Source organism: Myotis brandtii, unplaced genomic scaffold (genome assembly GCF_000412655.1).
Source record: "Myotis brandtii unplaced genomic scaffold, ASM41265v1 scaffold165, whole genome shotgun sequence".
Taxonomy (NCBI): domain Eukaryota; kingdom Metazoa; phylum Chordata; class Mammalia; order Chiroptera; family Vespertilionidae; genus Myotis; species Myotis brandtii.
The window spans coordinates 2,604,019-2,619,731 of record NW_005356042.1 but is presented as its reverse complement, the minus strand read 5'-3'; the positions used below and the strand labels follow the sequence as shown (position 1 = coordinate 2,619,731).

Sequence of the window (15,713 nt, the reverse complement as noted above, 5' to 3'; positions counted from 1 at the left end):
AGTACGGAGAGAGATCCTCAGAAAATCCTGTTACTCTCAAGAATAAAGAAAGAATTCTCTAAACATCAAGGCAAGGAAACAAAAAAGTTCCCTAGAAAAAAGAATGAAGAGAATTTGCCTAAGATCCCCAGCAACAATGGAGGGAATAGTTTCACTGAACAAAGATTCAACTCCCAGTGAAGCCATCCTTCATGTAGGCAGCAACAAAAGGACTCTCAACGTGCAAGGTCAAAGCGAAGCATCAGAGCAGGGATTTTCAACCATGAGCCGTAGCAGGCACCCTGGTGTGCCTGCCGCAAGAATTCGTAAAACATGCAATACCTGACTATTCAGTCAGGGGCACTGACCTCTTTCCCCTTAGATTGTCAAATAAAAAAAAATGACAACAGACAATACAACAATAGCTGTCTGGTGTGAATGAGTCAAAATTATACTGAATTTTTTTGTCAGGTCAGCAAAAAATAGAATACATTTTTGGTGTGCCGCAGAACTTTAGTAATTAGTGCATGTGTGCCGTGAGACGGAAAAGGCTGCAAATCGCTGCATTGGAGGAAAGGCAAACACTGTACAACTCAGGGGTCCGCACTGGACCCAGGAAGACAGGGCTACCTCTAAATAACTGCTACTAAAATGATTCTAAAACAACGCAAATGTTGAAACTGATGGAAAGAGAAGTTATTCAATAAAAAACTGGAAGACAGAGGAGGAGAAGAAGAGTAAAACCATGCTAAACTTCTAACTTTTCAAAGTGAGAAATCAATAACCTAACTTTTTAACAAAGATAGGAAATGTAGAGAAATACAGCTCGTATTTTCTTAATTTAAAAGTAATTCTACAACAAAAATGGAATGTATATAAAAGAGAACAAAGGAAACTTCACCAACTTGCTGACGACACAAAAGCTTAAAAGCCAGAAAGGCAGAACAGAAACCAGAAAGCACCACGCGGGACTGCGGGCGAGAGGCCAGCATGCTGGTCCTCACGACAAATGCCACCACAGGCTCGCTCAGCGCTGGGAGGCGCTCGGTTTGGAACAAGGGAACTGTCCCCAGCAAACAAAGTCGAAAACAGAGGAGTAAGCAAGGTGCACCAGGAAAGATGCAACGAAAAGAACATTTAATAAAGCCAGATTCCAGGCACAAGGGTTAGTTAGGTCAAAAGGGGTTCATTCGTGTAAACTGTAAACAGATAAAATGCACAATGAAGATGTAATGATCATAACCTGAATGCTTCAAACAACTTGGTATGGAAATGAATAAAACAAAAATCTATTGGGAATCACAAAGAGGGATGCACAAAACCACCTCTCCTAATACTGGAGTAAATGTACAAAACAAAGAGAGGAGGCAGATGACTGGAATAGGATAAGGAACATGATTTAACCCATTGTACGCCATAAACGTCTGTAGACGTAAGCGGCGGACCTTCCCCACACGTCATGCGCATCTATTAAAAAAAATGTTTTCCTTAAGTGGCAGCCCTGACCAATTTTAAAATCATTTTTCGTGAGAATTTTCAGCTGAAAATATCCAAGAACACCCGAATTGTAATATATTTATTTTTATAATATTCATTGTAAATTGATTTTTAAATTCAATTCAAAATATTGTGACGTGTAGAGGGATGGCTTCCGTTTTGGACGCATGGCAGTTAACTGGTTAAGGTACACCAAAGTATGTGCTCTAAAAATAAAACAATAAATGTTTAATTTTATTCCATGAAATACTGGCAAAAACATTTCTAAATAGGCCACAAAGAAAAAAAAATCTCAAAATTATGAAAAGATTTACATACACTACATTCTCTAACTACAGTGGTGACAAAGCCAGAAACTAACAACAAAAAGTTAACCAAGGCAGTTAAACAACCACGTCTATCTGGGAATTGGAAGAAATGTTCTTAGTTCACTCCTCAGGTCAAATATCAAATCAATCCAAACTTCTCAGGATGTGGTCGAGGCAGCATTAGAAAATGAATTAGCAAAACTCATCTCTTGCAAAAGAATGAAAATAAGTGAAGATTCAATTAAGTAAAAGACAGAGGTTCAAAACAAGGTCAGGACGGGAGGAGAAAGGAGTTAATAAAACAGGGAATCTATGAAGCAGACAAGCAGCAGAGCTGATAAATGCTTATTTAAAAGCTGATTTTATGAAAAGACCAACAAAACTGATATAAGCCTGGCAATGCTAAGCTATAATGAAAGAACACAGACACATAATATTAGGAATGAGAAAGGAAACACAATAACAGATAAAGAGGAGGTACTTTAGAAAATAAAATAACTCCATTCTAATAAGTTTAAAATTCTTGCTGAAAATAAAAACTTCCAGGAAAATGTACTGTTTTGACGCTAAGAGGATGGAGTCAGATTACAACAATCCCCCAGGAAAATCTGGAACGTTACTAAAGACATTCTCCCCAAAGACACAATTTCTGCTGGGATCAAAGGACCTCTTCAGATCCTCAAGGAACAGACAGACCTATGCTTTCTAAATTGTTCTGGAAAACATAACATTGTGGAGAGTTTCCCATCATGATCTCAAAATATGGCAAAGAGAGTTTAAAATGTATAGCTCAATCCCCTATTTGAGTCTACATAAAATGCTAGTATGAACAACAAAGCAATCATTTATAATGCTTACTAGATGTCATCGGCCCTGTTCTATACACTGTCCATACATTAATTCACCAAATCCTCCTAACCATCTATGAAGTGCTACATTATCCTTTTTCCAATGAGGAAACTGAGGCACAGCAAGTGGCAGAACTGGGACTCAAACTCAGGACACCAGTCTCTAGTAGAGACCATGCTCTAACCACTAGGGTACACTGCCCCTCCATTTCAATCCTGCAGTTTGTTAAAATAGTAATCCACCAAGACAAAGGAGAGTGTGTGCCATGGAAGCCATGCTGGCCACACACCAAGAAGTCTGGTCATGAAATTCACCTCAGGTATACCAGCCCCCAATCTTGGTGTCTAATACCATTCTCCAATAGAAGGAACCAGGGCTCCTCAGAGAAATGGCTGATTCTAGGGCTGGAGTGGGGAATAGACAAGATGAGCCTGGAGCATTTGGTGGTGGCAGAAAGTAAGGATGTGCTCAAAAGGCAAAATGATGCGGGGGAGAAGGGGATGTCAGAGGGACACAGGAGCCAAATGAAAGTCCCCAGTGACCAAAGCTGGGGTGATTTGAGCAACAAAATAAATAGCATAATATCAAATTACAATCCAAAGTATAAAATATATATCTACATAGATATAAGTAAATAAATGGTTGACTATATAAATAAATGGGGAAGAAGAGCCAATAGTGTGTATAGTTCCCCCTCCCCGGGGGAGACAGAGCGTAACCCCACTCCTTATGTGCAGGCTGTGCAGCGACTTCCTTCTGAAGATGACAGTACGGAGACAGGGGTTAGGTGGAAAAACATCGTAAAAACTAAAATGGAAGGACAGTCTACCAAATACACGACCAGTATTCCTGAAAACTGTCAAGATCACCAAAAGCAAGGAAAGCAAGAAACTGTCACAGCCAAGAGGAGCCTAAGGGCACAGGACAAATGTAATGCATGGCACCTGGAACAGAAAAAAGGACATTAAGTGAAAGCTAAGGAAACTGGAATGAAGTGTGGACTTCAGATAATAACAATGTACTGATACAGTTCATGAGTTGTGACAAATGCATCATAAGATTGTTAACAGTAGGGGAATATGGGTGCAGGGCATGTGGGAGCTGTCTAGTATTCCTTTTACCTTTCTGTGATCTAAAACTGTTCTAAAATACAAAGTTTTTTAAATTGCTTAAAACACACACACACACACACACACACACACACACACACACACACACACACACGGGAGATGCCAAAAAGGCAGCTGATAAAATTCAACATCCTTTCCTAAGAAAACCTCCTAGCAAGCCAGAGAAAACACACTCCTTCCTTAAACTGGTGGTAAATACTTACTGGAAATCAACAGTCAGAATCAGGCTCAAAGATAAAACACTAGAGTCAAATCATTACGATGCCATATGGCACCACTGTCACTCAGGATTCTCTCGAGGGCAACCCTCTGGCACTGGAGAAGAAAGTTTCCATTGGCTTTGTCCTCAACAGCTGCGTTGACCAGGTACCTATTTGCAGGAAGCCCTTCCCCCTGGTTCTCTGCTCACTTTCTGGCTGGATGCCAGGCTGGTTTGTACCCTAAATGTGCCCATTTCTCAATTACTCTTAGAGGCAAACAGCTATCCTTGCTTTGAGCCAGAGTCCCACAGCCTCTCCACCACCGAGGCCCCAGCTACACTCTCCAACACCAGGCTCTGCCAAACTTCTTGGAGAGAGCAACTCCCTTCCCTCATGCCAGGTGGTGTGGACAGAGCAGGCCTGGTGGGCACCCGGGACAGTTCTGCTAGTATGGGGTGGTGCAGCCTCCTCTGAACTCCAAGGAATTGCCCACCCGAGGCGACCCAGGCTCTTTGAAAGGGCTCAGCTCACTGAGGTGTGGCCGGCGGGTGCAGGACTCGGGCTGCCTTCCTGGCAGATGGGGGTTTCCTAAGCCCTCCCGTGGTAGGCAACGTGTGGCCTGTCTCCAACAGTCCAGGAAGCGCTGGCAGGAAACCTGCACCAGCTCACACCACAGGCAAAGAGCGGCTTTCACCACACCCAGACCTGGGGTCTTGGGGGCCCCTTTTTGTTTATTTTTTATAGGATTTCTAGTTGATTTTTAGAGAGAGAAGCAGGGCAAGGGAGAGGGAGAGAGAGGAACATCGATGTGAGAGCTAAACCTCTATCAGCTGCCTCCTGCACACCCCCTACCAGGGAAGGAGCCCACACGTGGGCATGTACCCTGACCAGGAATCGAACTGGCAACCTTCCAGCGTACGGGACGACGCCCAACCATCTAAGCCACATGGGCCAGGGCATCAGGGCCCTTTCTGAATGAGCCATGCCACAGCTCATCCCTCAAAGTGGCCAACGGAGAGAGGCTGTATCTGCGATGGAGGTCACAGGGCATTGCCCACGGACAGTGACCAGGCCCACAGAGAAGGGCCTATCACATCTGTTCTTACCCAGGGGTGTGGGTCTCAGAGGCCCCAAAGCCCCCAAAGGCCCCATATAAAACTCTAGCACTTTCATGGGGACAGGTAACTGAGGGCGCCTCACTGGTGCCCAGGACTGCCCAGGCTGACCACTCCCAGGTGGCTGGGAGCTGGCTGTACATCTCCAGAACCTCCAGGAAGGAGGGAGATGAGAGCCTCTTGCGGATGTCCGTCATCAATGAAAACTGGATCCTCTGCACGACCCATGAGGGCTGTGGTCAGGGACATGTATGACCAGCATGCCCCGCAGGGAGAGCTCCAGGCAAGACCCAGAGTGAGAAGGGCCCAAGCATCTGAGAGATGGTCCTTCAGTGCTGACAGGGCTCCAGGAGGGACCAACTGGTGGAAGAAGAGGGTGCTAAGCTGAGAGGCAGCTGGAGATGCAGTCAGTCTGATGGGGGGGGGGGTGGAGTAGAGTGAGGGATAAGCGTGTCAACCGTGCAGGGCAAGGCCTTGGGGGGGAGGGGGGGGCAGACAGAAGCAGCTTGTCTGCCTCAACTGCCTGTGCCTTCCGCAGCCATAATCACCAGGGCCCAGTGGGGTTGTGGGTTTCCTTTAACTCTCCCACCTTCCAATTATGCTGACTGGAGTTAAGTTTTGTAATCCTCAAAAAAGAAAAAGAAGGCCTTGTTCAACAAGAACACAGCAAGGGCTCTGCAACCTGCTGCCTGGAGTGGGTGAAGTGAGAGACCAACCACCTGACCCAGCACCGCGTGGCTTGGGTGGAGTGTGTGCGTGTTGTGTGCATATGATGTGTGAGTGCGCGGAGCGTGTGAGTGATGTGGTATGTGTGAGTGTGTGAATGGGGTGAGTGGTATGTGTGTGGTGTGTATGTATGTATTGTACATGTGTGGTGTGTGTGGTGTACTAGTATGTAATAGGTGTTGTGTATTGTTTTGAGGAATGTGTGTGTAAGAGGTATGTGAGTGGTGTGGTATGTGTGGGGTACATATGTGTAGAGGGTGCTTATGTGTGTGTGGTGTGATATATGTGGTAGGTGTGTGTGGCAGGCATTGTATATGGTGCGTGTGTAGTGTGTGAAGGGAATGTGAGTAGTGTGTATGAATATGTATGGAGAATGAGTGTATGTGTGGGGTGCAGGTGTTTATTGTGTGTGGTGTGATGCATGTGGTAGGTGTTGTGTGTAAATGTATGTGTAGTGTGTGAGGGGTATGTGAGTGGTGTGTGTGAATATGTATGGCGAATGAGTGTATGTGGTGTGTGTGGGGTGTGCATGTGTCTGTGTGGGTAATGTTTATAACATGTGGTATGGGTGAGAGGTGTGTGTGTGGTGTGTCTAGCAGTGGTCTTTGTTGGAAGAAACCCCCAGGCTGGGTCTCTATACCCCACCCCCAATCAGGGTCCAGCGGGCACAAGAACACACAGAATCATGACTCGCTCCATCGGACCAAAGGGCAGGAAAAGGCAAGGAGACTTTGATCCCCCAGGAGCACAGCTGGGCAAGTTCTTCATTAACGGACTGAAAGGCAGCGGGAGGCGTCCCGTGGGCTGCTGCCTGGGCCGGAACAGAGCCAAGGCCAGGCCATGCGATGGTCTCCAGATGGGCCTGGGGTGTTTGCCAAGAAGGATCCCAGCTCGGGGAGGAGGACAATGCCATGCTGTCCCCAGCACACCTCACAGTCCCTCTGCCTTTCAAACGACTCACACAATCCCCATAGGAGCTGTCAGGGAAGGGCCGAAATGCCCCATTCACAGCTTGGAGAGAAGGAGCGTAATTTCAATTAAGGTCCCAGGCTGTCAAAAACATCAAGTTATTAATCTCCTTGTGGCAAATGTGAACCGGGACCTGCTTACACAGCCAATTGAGCATGCTCTAAATTAGTGTTTGCAGGTAATTGATTCAGCTGCCAGCCCCATGCCAGCCGGCTACAAGCTGGTTACGCCACTAACATTAAATAATATGAGCGGCAGAATGGCCTGCCTGATTGGGCCTGCAGTCAGATGCTGTTAGCGCCCGATTTACCCAAACATTAATGTCTTATTGGTTTAACACAATTTACTGCACCTCAACTGTGGAAAGTGATTTTCATTCCCTCTGAAACCCCACTCACAGGCACAGCACGAAGGAGGAGGTGTCTTAATAACTGCCATCAGCTCACTCTTTTTTTTTAACATGCCCTCAAGATTTTATAACAAACTTTCAGTAATAAAATTTTTAAAAGCGTAAATCTTAGAAGTGATCTCCTGGTAGCCAGCATGTCTGAGTGAGTCTGAACACCCTGTGCCGGTGGCGGTGTGCCCACTGTGGGGAACGCCAGCCCGTCTCCTGCCCGCCTTCCCCGACCCCCACCCTCGCTCCAGTCCCGACCCGCAGGAGTCCCTGCCCTTCTTGCCCGGTGCCCCGCTCTGGGGCTGGGGTGGCCATGCCCCCGGGAGAATGTCCAGCAGGTTCTAGGCACACTCTTCTAACCCAGGGATCAGTGCAGCCTGCGCTCAAAGGGCCGCACCCCGTGGGGAACTAGCGCTTCGGATGAGGTTTTATATTCTTCACCTGGTCAAGAAAAGGCGCGTTCACAGGGGCACAGACGACAGCAGGAAACTAGCTCAGGACATTTTATTCTTTCTCTTGTCCATCCATCCAACCCACGCACATGTGTGTCCTGCCACCAGTTGTGGGGCAGACACTGCAGGGAAATGAGGTGGAGCCTCCAAGAAGCAGCCTCCAGGCTCCCAAGGACAGAGACCACAAAACTGACCCAGCACTCGGCAGCGACAGAGCAATGTGCCACCGCACAGGGCCAGGGACACCCCAGGATGTGACAATGTCCCAGCACAACCTACCATCTTCAGGGGGTGACACCCTGTCTGAAAAGGTCACCCCACCCACCTGTCCTTCAGGAACAGCCTGTCTCTTGCTCTTATCATCTCTACTTCAGCTTTTCCCCAGAGCAGTCCCCAACTCCATCACCCTCTACCCCGGGAGCCCCCTGCTCTCAGCTCTCAGGGACCCTCAGATCGTGGCTCGGAGGGCAGGCACCGCTTCCCCTCTGTGTCTCCCATGACCGGCCACAGCTGGGCACAGGCACAGCAGGTGCCCCTCGGTGCACACACCTGGCACATCGGGCTGAATTAATGCCTCGCAGCACCTCAGGGCAGCTGCTTTTGGCCACGATCTCATTTCTCTGAAAGCTGCCCTGGATCCAGAGGCAGCAGCAGTGAGTTGAGTCCAGGAATGGGGGAGGGGGTAGAGGCTGAGCGGTTTGAAGACAAAGTATTCTCCCAGGGCTTGGCCTTAAAAGGGACCCTCCTTCAAACAACAGCCAACCTTCAAACAACAGCCAAATGCAACTCACAGACTTAGGATCCTGACTTGAACAAACCAACTAAAAAAAGATAGTTTTGGCCCAATACGGACTAGATATTCGTAATATTGAGGATCTACTGCTAACGTAGTTAGATGTGATAATGACAAGGTGGTTATGTAAAGGAAAAAGATATCGTCATCAACTGAGCCGCCCACTGATGCATTTACAGGAGAAATGACATACCTGGGATTTGGTCTCAAATATTCCAACAAAACTAAACTAAACAAAAGTCCTGGTGGGGACTTTGAGGTTCATTACACTATTCTGGGGGCGGCAGCAGTATTTGCCGTTTCCTACTAAAAGGTAAAAAAAAAAGACTGGCATTACCTTGAGGGGGTGGAGGGTAAGGAGTTGGAAGAAGTATTCCCACAGGCCCCTGACCCAGAGCTCACATGCAGGCCTGTCTGGCTGCAGCAGGGTTGGGCTCTGGGACACGGTGCGGGAGAAAGCTCAGGCCCCTCCTAAGAGTCACCTCTGGAGCTCAGCTCCCTGCAGCATAGGGCACACGGCGGCCAGCTGCAGTGGACGGCAGGGCTCCACACTGGGGCATCAGCTGTGGGTCACTATAGGCCAATTAAGATGAGACCAGATTCCTGGGACAGTGCCAATCTCAGAGACCCCTGCCCCCCCCACCCCCCACTTCCCTGGTAGCGGGCGGACCTCTTCCTGCCCCAGATCCTTGGGGTTGAGGACACTGGGAATCCTGAGCAGATACTGCACTGTAGCAGACCACAGGGAGGCCAAGGCTGGCGCTCTGCCTGCCCTTCCCCATCCTCCTGGGTCCCCGATGAAGCACTTGCTCCATCCCCCCAGGGGAAGAGGAGAGAAACCCAGAGGTTCCCTGCTCAGGACTCCTTTCAGGGTTAGACTTTGAAAAAGACACCTACTCCCAAGCCATGTGATGGTGACCATTAATGCCCTTGCTGTCCACCGCTGACTCCGTCTGCACCTCGCCCTCACCCAGCACTGACAAAGCGGGCAGGCCAGAAAGGCTGGGAGAGGGACATGGGAGCAGCGCAGGCCCTGAGGGCGCCCCAGGCAGACTTGGGCCCTGCGAGGTGCGCAAGGGGAGGCAGCGCCAAGCTCTAAGGCCAGGTAGGAAAGGCAGTCCAGGATCGGGACGGGGGCTGAGGGTAAAAGGTAATACTCTTTTTTCTGTACTCACAACACTTCTGACACCAAATGTGTGGGTTTTCCAACCACCCACTCTCCAATTCTCTGTGGGAACCAACTGGTGTCCTACCCCTTACTTCTGACGCTAACTGCCAGAGTTAAGGTCTCAATCCCACAAGAATATCCCCGCTTCAGACATAACAGGTCCAGGCCTCTCGTACTTCTGACTGACTGGCTTTAAATCTGGGGTTCCAATGACCTCCTCTTTGGGATAATTTGCCAGAACGGCTCACAGAACTCAGGGAAGCGCTTCATATACTATTACCACTTCCTTATAAAGATTACAACTCAGGATGAGCCAGATGGAACGGATGCACAGGGCTAGGTATGGGGCCAGGGGTGTGGCGCTTAGATGCCCTCTAGGAGCACTCCTCCCAGCATCTCCACTGCACTCACCAACCCTGTGGGTCAAAGTTTTTATAGAGGTTCCATACGGAGGCACAACTGAAAAAAATCACTGGTCAGAACTCAATCTGCAGCCTCTCTCCCAGTCACTAGCACTTCATTAGCATAAACTCAGGTGTGGCTGAAAGGGGCTTATCTACATAAAAGCCAAGCGACTGGAATGAAGGAACGACCCAAACAACCAGTACCTATGATGTGCACTGCGGTGGCCAACCGGCCCAATGGAGGCCCCGATTGGTACCCCCCAACCGCCTGTGGCCCCTCCCCTTGACCGGCCCCACTCCCAATCAGCCCCCCCAACCCCGATTGAGGGCGGGGCTGGGTGGCCCCTCCCCCTGGCTGGCCTGGCCCCCATCAGCCCCATTGGGTTGGGCCAGCTGGACCCGACCTATGCACAAATTCATGCACTGGGCCTCTAGTTATGAACAACAGACTCTGTCACTGGGGGAATTCTAGGGTTTTAGAAGCTCTGTGCCAGGAACTGGGGCAGAAATGAAACATGGATTTCCTACTATGTCACAGAGGGGGAAACGTGGACTTCCTACTATGTGATGGGTGTAGGGGGGGAATGGCAGCTTCTCCCTCCCTCTCCCCAGGGGAGCTTCCAGATGGTACAGTCACTGGTGGGTGACCCAGGACATGGGTGGAAGGAGCCCTTGGAGCAGTTTGGGTCTGACCAAGGGATTCCTCATGCCACTGGCAGCAGCATGCTGAGCCCAGGCCCTGGAGCAGGTGAGGACTGGGCAGGCCACACCCACATGGCGGGGCAGCCCCAGGAAGCCTGCACTGCACAGGCAGGCCAAGGCCAGTGGAGCTCTTCAGAACACTTTATGAGCCACTTAGCCAACCTGAGACCCCATTGTCCTAGCAGCAGGCATAATGACCGTGTTTACACGTAAATGACAGGCTGTTTCAACAGCGCCCTTCAGAGTCACAATAGCAGCTCTTTGGTAAAGTTTCCTGCAAATTGCACAAACAAAGTCCAGGGAGTGAAATGATGAGGCACTAAAGCAGCCTCAGAAGTAATCACAGACCATTACCATCAAACACTCTACCAAGCGCCAGCAAAGTGGCCACAGTCGGAGAAGGCCTCTGCCCACGGTGCCCAAGCCCTGCTCATAGTCCCCATTCAATCTGCTGTGGCACTGAGGCACCTCATCTGCTATTTGCTCAGGGAACATAAATTACTGTTTTTACATTTTAATCTTTACCCAGAGAGGCACAGCAGCTTACCTTTCCAGCTCATATTCTTTCATTCCCACTTTTACAGCTTTCATCACCTGGAGGGTGGATATTAAGCAAAGACATTTGTATTAAGGAGAGAAGTGGCACTGCCTGATAAACAAGGGATAGCACTTTTTCAAAAGAATCTCTTCTTCAAAAAAAGAAAAGAACGTTATGTGCACACAATGGTGCAAAAATGGGATAAATCAGAACGTTTTTAAAGCTCCAAAAGCTACACAGCTTATTTAACCACTCTGGCGCACCTCCACTCGGAAGCCGATCAATACCCAGCACAGATCTGCAGCGGGCTGATGGCAGGTAAGATTTGATCAAGACATCTGTGAACATGTAACACTCAGAGAGCTACGACCACTAACCTACAAGGTTTCCTTTGTTTAACTGCCATTAAAAGAATATATGCGCCCCCACGTTCATTGCAGCGTTATTTACAAGACATGGAAGCAACCCAAGTGCCCATCAATAGATGAGTGGCTAAAAAAGTTGTGGTGCATTTTTACAGTGGAACATTACTTGGCCATCCGTTAGAAAGAATGAAAGTTTACCATATGCAACAGCACGGATGGACCTAGAGGGTATGATGCTCAGTGAAATAAGTCAAAGACAGATACCATATGATTTTACTTCTATATGGAATCTAATGAACAAAAGAAACGAACAAACAAAAACTGAAACAGACTCATAGATACAGAGAACAGACTGATTTGCCAGAGGGGAGGGGGTTCGGGGACTGAGTGGAAAAGGCGAAGGGATTGAAAAGACCGGTGTTTACAAAATAGTCACAGGAATGTTAAGTACAGCATAGGGAGTTCAGTCAATAATATTGCAGTAACTCTGCACGGTGCCAGTGGGTACTGGTAAAATGTAGGACTATCTAACCACTAAGTGGTACACCTGAAACTAATACAAAATAATAATGAATGAAAACTATAATTGAAAAGTAAAATGTAAAAAAAACAGAGAAAATGAATTCAGACAAAAGATTCTGTTGCCCACAAATGACCCTTGTCTGTCTCCTGACACAAAGCTGTGACTGTCACCAAGCAGGCACCAGGCTATCCCATCACCCTGACCGTCACTTCCTTATTTGCTCTCGATCCTCAGGTAAAGTGGGAAGGTTTGGGAAAGGACCTGTGAGGATGGTTAACGGGAGGACAGTAATAAGTGTGCTTGGACCCTGGGTGAGAACAAAAGATTCTTTGAAAGGAGCTGGGCCTTTAGGAATACCAGGAAGGAAAGCTCCAGCCCCCAGGACGTAAGGACTTCTTGCTGGTAAATTCTTGGGGGTGGGTGCCTTAACCTCTGCTGTCCCTGCCCTGTCTCCACTGGGGAACAGAAAAGAGACTGGCTGAATCGACATTTCCTGCCTGCTCCGCTGGCACTCGGGACTGCAGCTGCCCTGAGACCGTCCATCTTGACGCCGCCCTCTGGCCCCACACAGAGCAATGCAGCTCGCCCAGCCCAACCAGACAGCGTTCCGACAAGCGGGGCCCTGCTTACCTCCCGGTGGGCCTCGCTGGAGATCCTATTGGTGTAGCGCAAAACCTCCAGCTCCATGTCCGTCTTAAAGACCCGGCTTCAGGGAGGGAAAAAACAGAGGGAGAGTCAGTGACTTTCAGCAGGAGTGGCTGGACCCCTCCAGGGAGACCTGGGGCTGCCACAACCGCACAACCTGGGAAGGATCACAGGGCCAGGTCATGCCCAGTTAGGCTGCAAATGGGCTGCCTGGCGGCTGGGTGGGTCACCAAACTGCAGGAGGGAAAGCTACACTAAGCATTGCCCGTCCTCACCTAATGCCAGCCTCGAGTGCGCAGGTGTTTCTAGTTCCAAGATCTGGAAGCTGCTGTGGGTGGTAGAAGAAGCCCAGAGACCCAGTTTCCTCATCCATAAAAATGAGGAAAAATCTACATGGCGAGGCTGTTAGACCTGGATCTGAAGTGTGTGCCTCCCAGGGCTCTGCCCAGTTGGCTGAAGAGGTCTCTCCTTCCCGGGCAGCCCAGAAATACCATGTGGGTCAGACCCGCCCGAGACTGGGGCAGGGCGGGAGGGGCGGCATGGTGCAGGAGTGAGTGTGGGAAGAGCGTCTGCAGAGAGAAGCAGGATGAGGAGCAGACAAGGGGAGACAGCAAGGGAGAGGGTACATGTGGAGCAGGAGGCGCAACCAAGAGACCCTGCTGACCACTAGAGACCCAATGTACTTCCTGCAACTGGACTCCAGGGAGTCCTCACAATAAACTCATATTCATTTGCCCAAATATGGTTAGGTTTCTGGTCTTCGCAATCAATCTCATCCCTAGGTAAGACTCACACGGAGAAGCTAAATAAATGCTTGCTTTCTACCTCCACCATGTCAAACAAGCAACCGCAGGTCCGGGCATCGAGTGGCAGCTGGGCCAGTCATGAGGAGCAGAGTCCTCAGCCATCCCTCATGGCCTCCTGCACTGTGACTCAGAGTGACCACCTGCAACAAAGCCACCTCTGCCTCTTTCCAAGGGAACACACTCAAGGCCCTCAAGAGCAGCAAAGCCAGAGAGAAATGGAGCAAAGGCCAACCCCAAGCCCACTGAAGCTTCTTCCAAATGGACCTGCTTTCTTCCTGGAGGGGCAGACAGTGAACCTGAAAGTCTGCTCTTTACCATCATAAAGGTGCCTGTACCGGGCTGCTGGGAGCACCCCGCCTGGGGAATAGGACGCATGTTCCTGGGTTCCGGAGGGTGAGGGTCCAGAGCCATGGACAGGACTCGGGTGAGCAGCTCGGCTCCTGAGATCCAAACCCACTCACAGGATGACCTAGCAGCCCTGGTGTATTGTTCCCCACTGCTGCCCTGCGCGCACCAGCCGGAGGAACTGGTAAGTGGGAGTGGGCCTCGCTGTGATGCCTCTGGCCCTCTGCCTCTCTATTCAGCGTAGATCCCTGGTCCATCCTTCCTCCCAACAATTTAGACCTCTAGGCCTTGTGCCCACCTATCCACACAGGCTTAGCCAAACCTCCATGAGAGTCAAACCAGAGCCCGTGCCTGTGATAGCTGTTCCAGGACCACAGGGGCTGCAGGGAAATCCTGCCTGGGAGTGGTTGGCACAGTAGCTCTGTCTCCAGTCCCACAGCCTCCACCTGGCCCCAATTCTGCCATGAGTTGCAAGGGGCATGCAGGAGGCCTACTTAAACGTTCTCCACCTTGCTAAGATCTCCCCCCTCCCCAGCTCAGTGTCTCCCTCCCCTTCTCAGAAGATGAACGAGCTCATCTACTTGGAGAACACAGAAGCCAGCAGTTGGGTACACTTTCACCTCTTATTCAAACAATCAAACCTTCCCGTGCCCCTTCATGCCCTCCTCCCTCCCCTCTCACAAGGGAAGGAGTGTCCTCTTCCAGGTGAGGCTCAGCCCCTCTTCCCACACACACCTGGGCTCAGCTCCCAGCCTCAACCCCTCCATCCACCGGGTCCCTATTACTGAAAGCTCCATGACCACTCGCTTACTTCCTCCTCCTCTCGCCAAGCTTTACCCCCCACTACCCAGCCACAGTTCTGGAAAGGGAACAGAAACAGTGCTTGCCTTGGGAGAGGAGTGGGAGCAGCCTTTGGCTTACCTGGAACCTCTTCCTCATCTCCTCCCCTCCTCTTCCCCTCCCCTCTTCTCCCTCCGCCCTGCCCCACGCTCTGCCAGCTGCCCTCTCACCCCAGTTGCCAAACCCAGAGTCATCAGTGACTCCAGAGGAAGTGCCACCCCTGGCACCCCTCCTCATGTCCCTGACAGGCCCTCCCGTCCCTGCCCCGCTGCCCCTCCTCTCTCCCAGCTCCTATAGCCCCTCTGGCACAGGTCCCCCAGGCGCCTCCAGCTCAGTGACAGAAACTCCCACCCATCCGTGTGCCCCATCTCAATCACAGCTTAAAACTTAACCAACATCCTCCCAGACACCTCCCTCTGGTCTGTGCATTGCTCCCACATCCAGCTGATGACCACGGACTGTCAATCCACCACCACCTCTCTCAGACCCTCGGTTTCTCTCCATCCAGACCTCACTCCCTCCAGCCTGCACAACCTCTCCTGCCTCTGCTGGCCTCCAAGCCTCCAGGCTGTCTGCTCCCCGACAGGGCAGAGCTTTAGAAAATGCAAACCTGACCTTGCTTTTCCTTGCTCAAAACCTTCAGTGCCCTCTAGATGTCCTCAGGATGGAGTTAAAACTACAAGGTGACTCCTGAGGCTCTCCAGGCCCCACCCCCTCTCCCCCACAGAGGGCGCCTCTGCCTGGAGCTGGCCAGTGCCTTTTCGGTGACCTTTCATCCTCCAGCTCCCACAGAAAGGCACTTTTCTCCAGGTGGAGGAAGGCTCCCTCCACCTCCCATACAGGCTAAGCGGCTCTCTGTTCCCAGTCCGTCTAGAGCAGTGGTTCTCAACCTTGGCTGCACATTAGAATCACCTGGGAATCTTTTTAAAATCCTGGTTTCTGGGCCTCATCCTCCGGAAATT

At 50.2% G+C, this 15,713-nt stretch overlaps 1 protein-coding gene across 1 annotated transcript in view; it reads right to left on the bottom strand.

The window, feature by feature from the left end:
• The window catches only part of PEPD (peptidase D), a 226,226-nt gene that overhangs the window by 60,777 nt on the left and 149,736 nt on the right, over positions 1–15,713 (bottom strand). Inside the window, exons 11-12 of the mRNA XM_005862666.2 lie at positions 12,746–12,821; positions 11,237–11,283 (exon numbers count right to left, since the gene is read on the bottom strand). Coding sequence (XP_005862728.1) covers positions 11,237–11,283; positions 12,746–12,821 — 123 coding nt within the window. The remainder of the gene's footprint in view (positions 1–11,236; positions 11,284–12,745; positions 12,822–15,713) is intronic.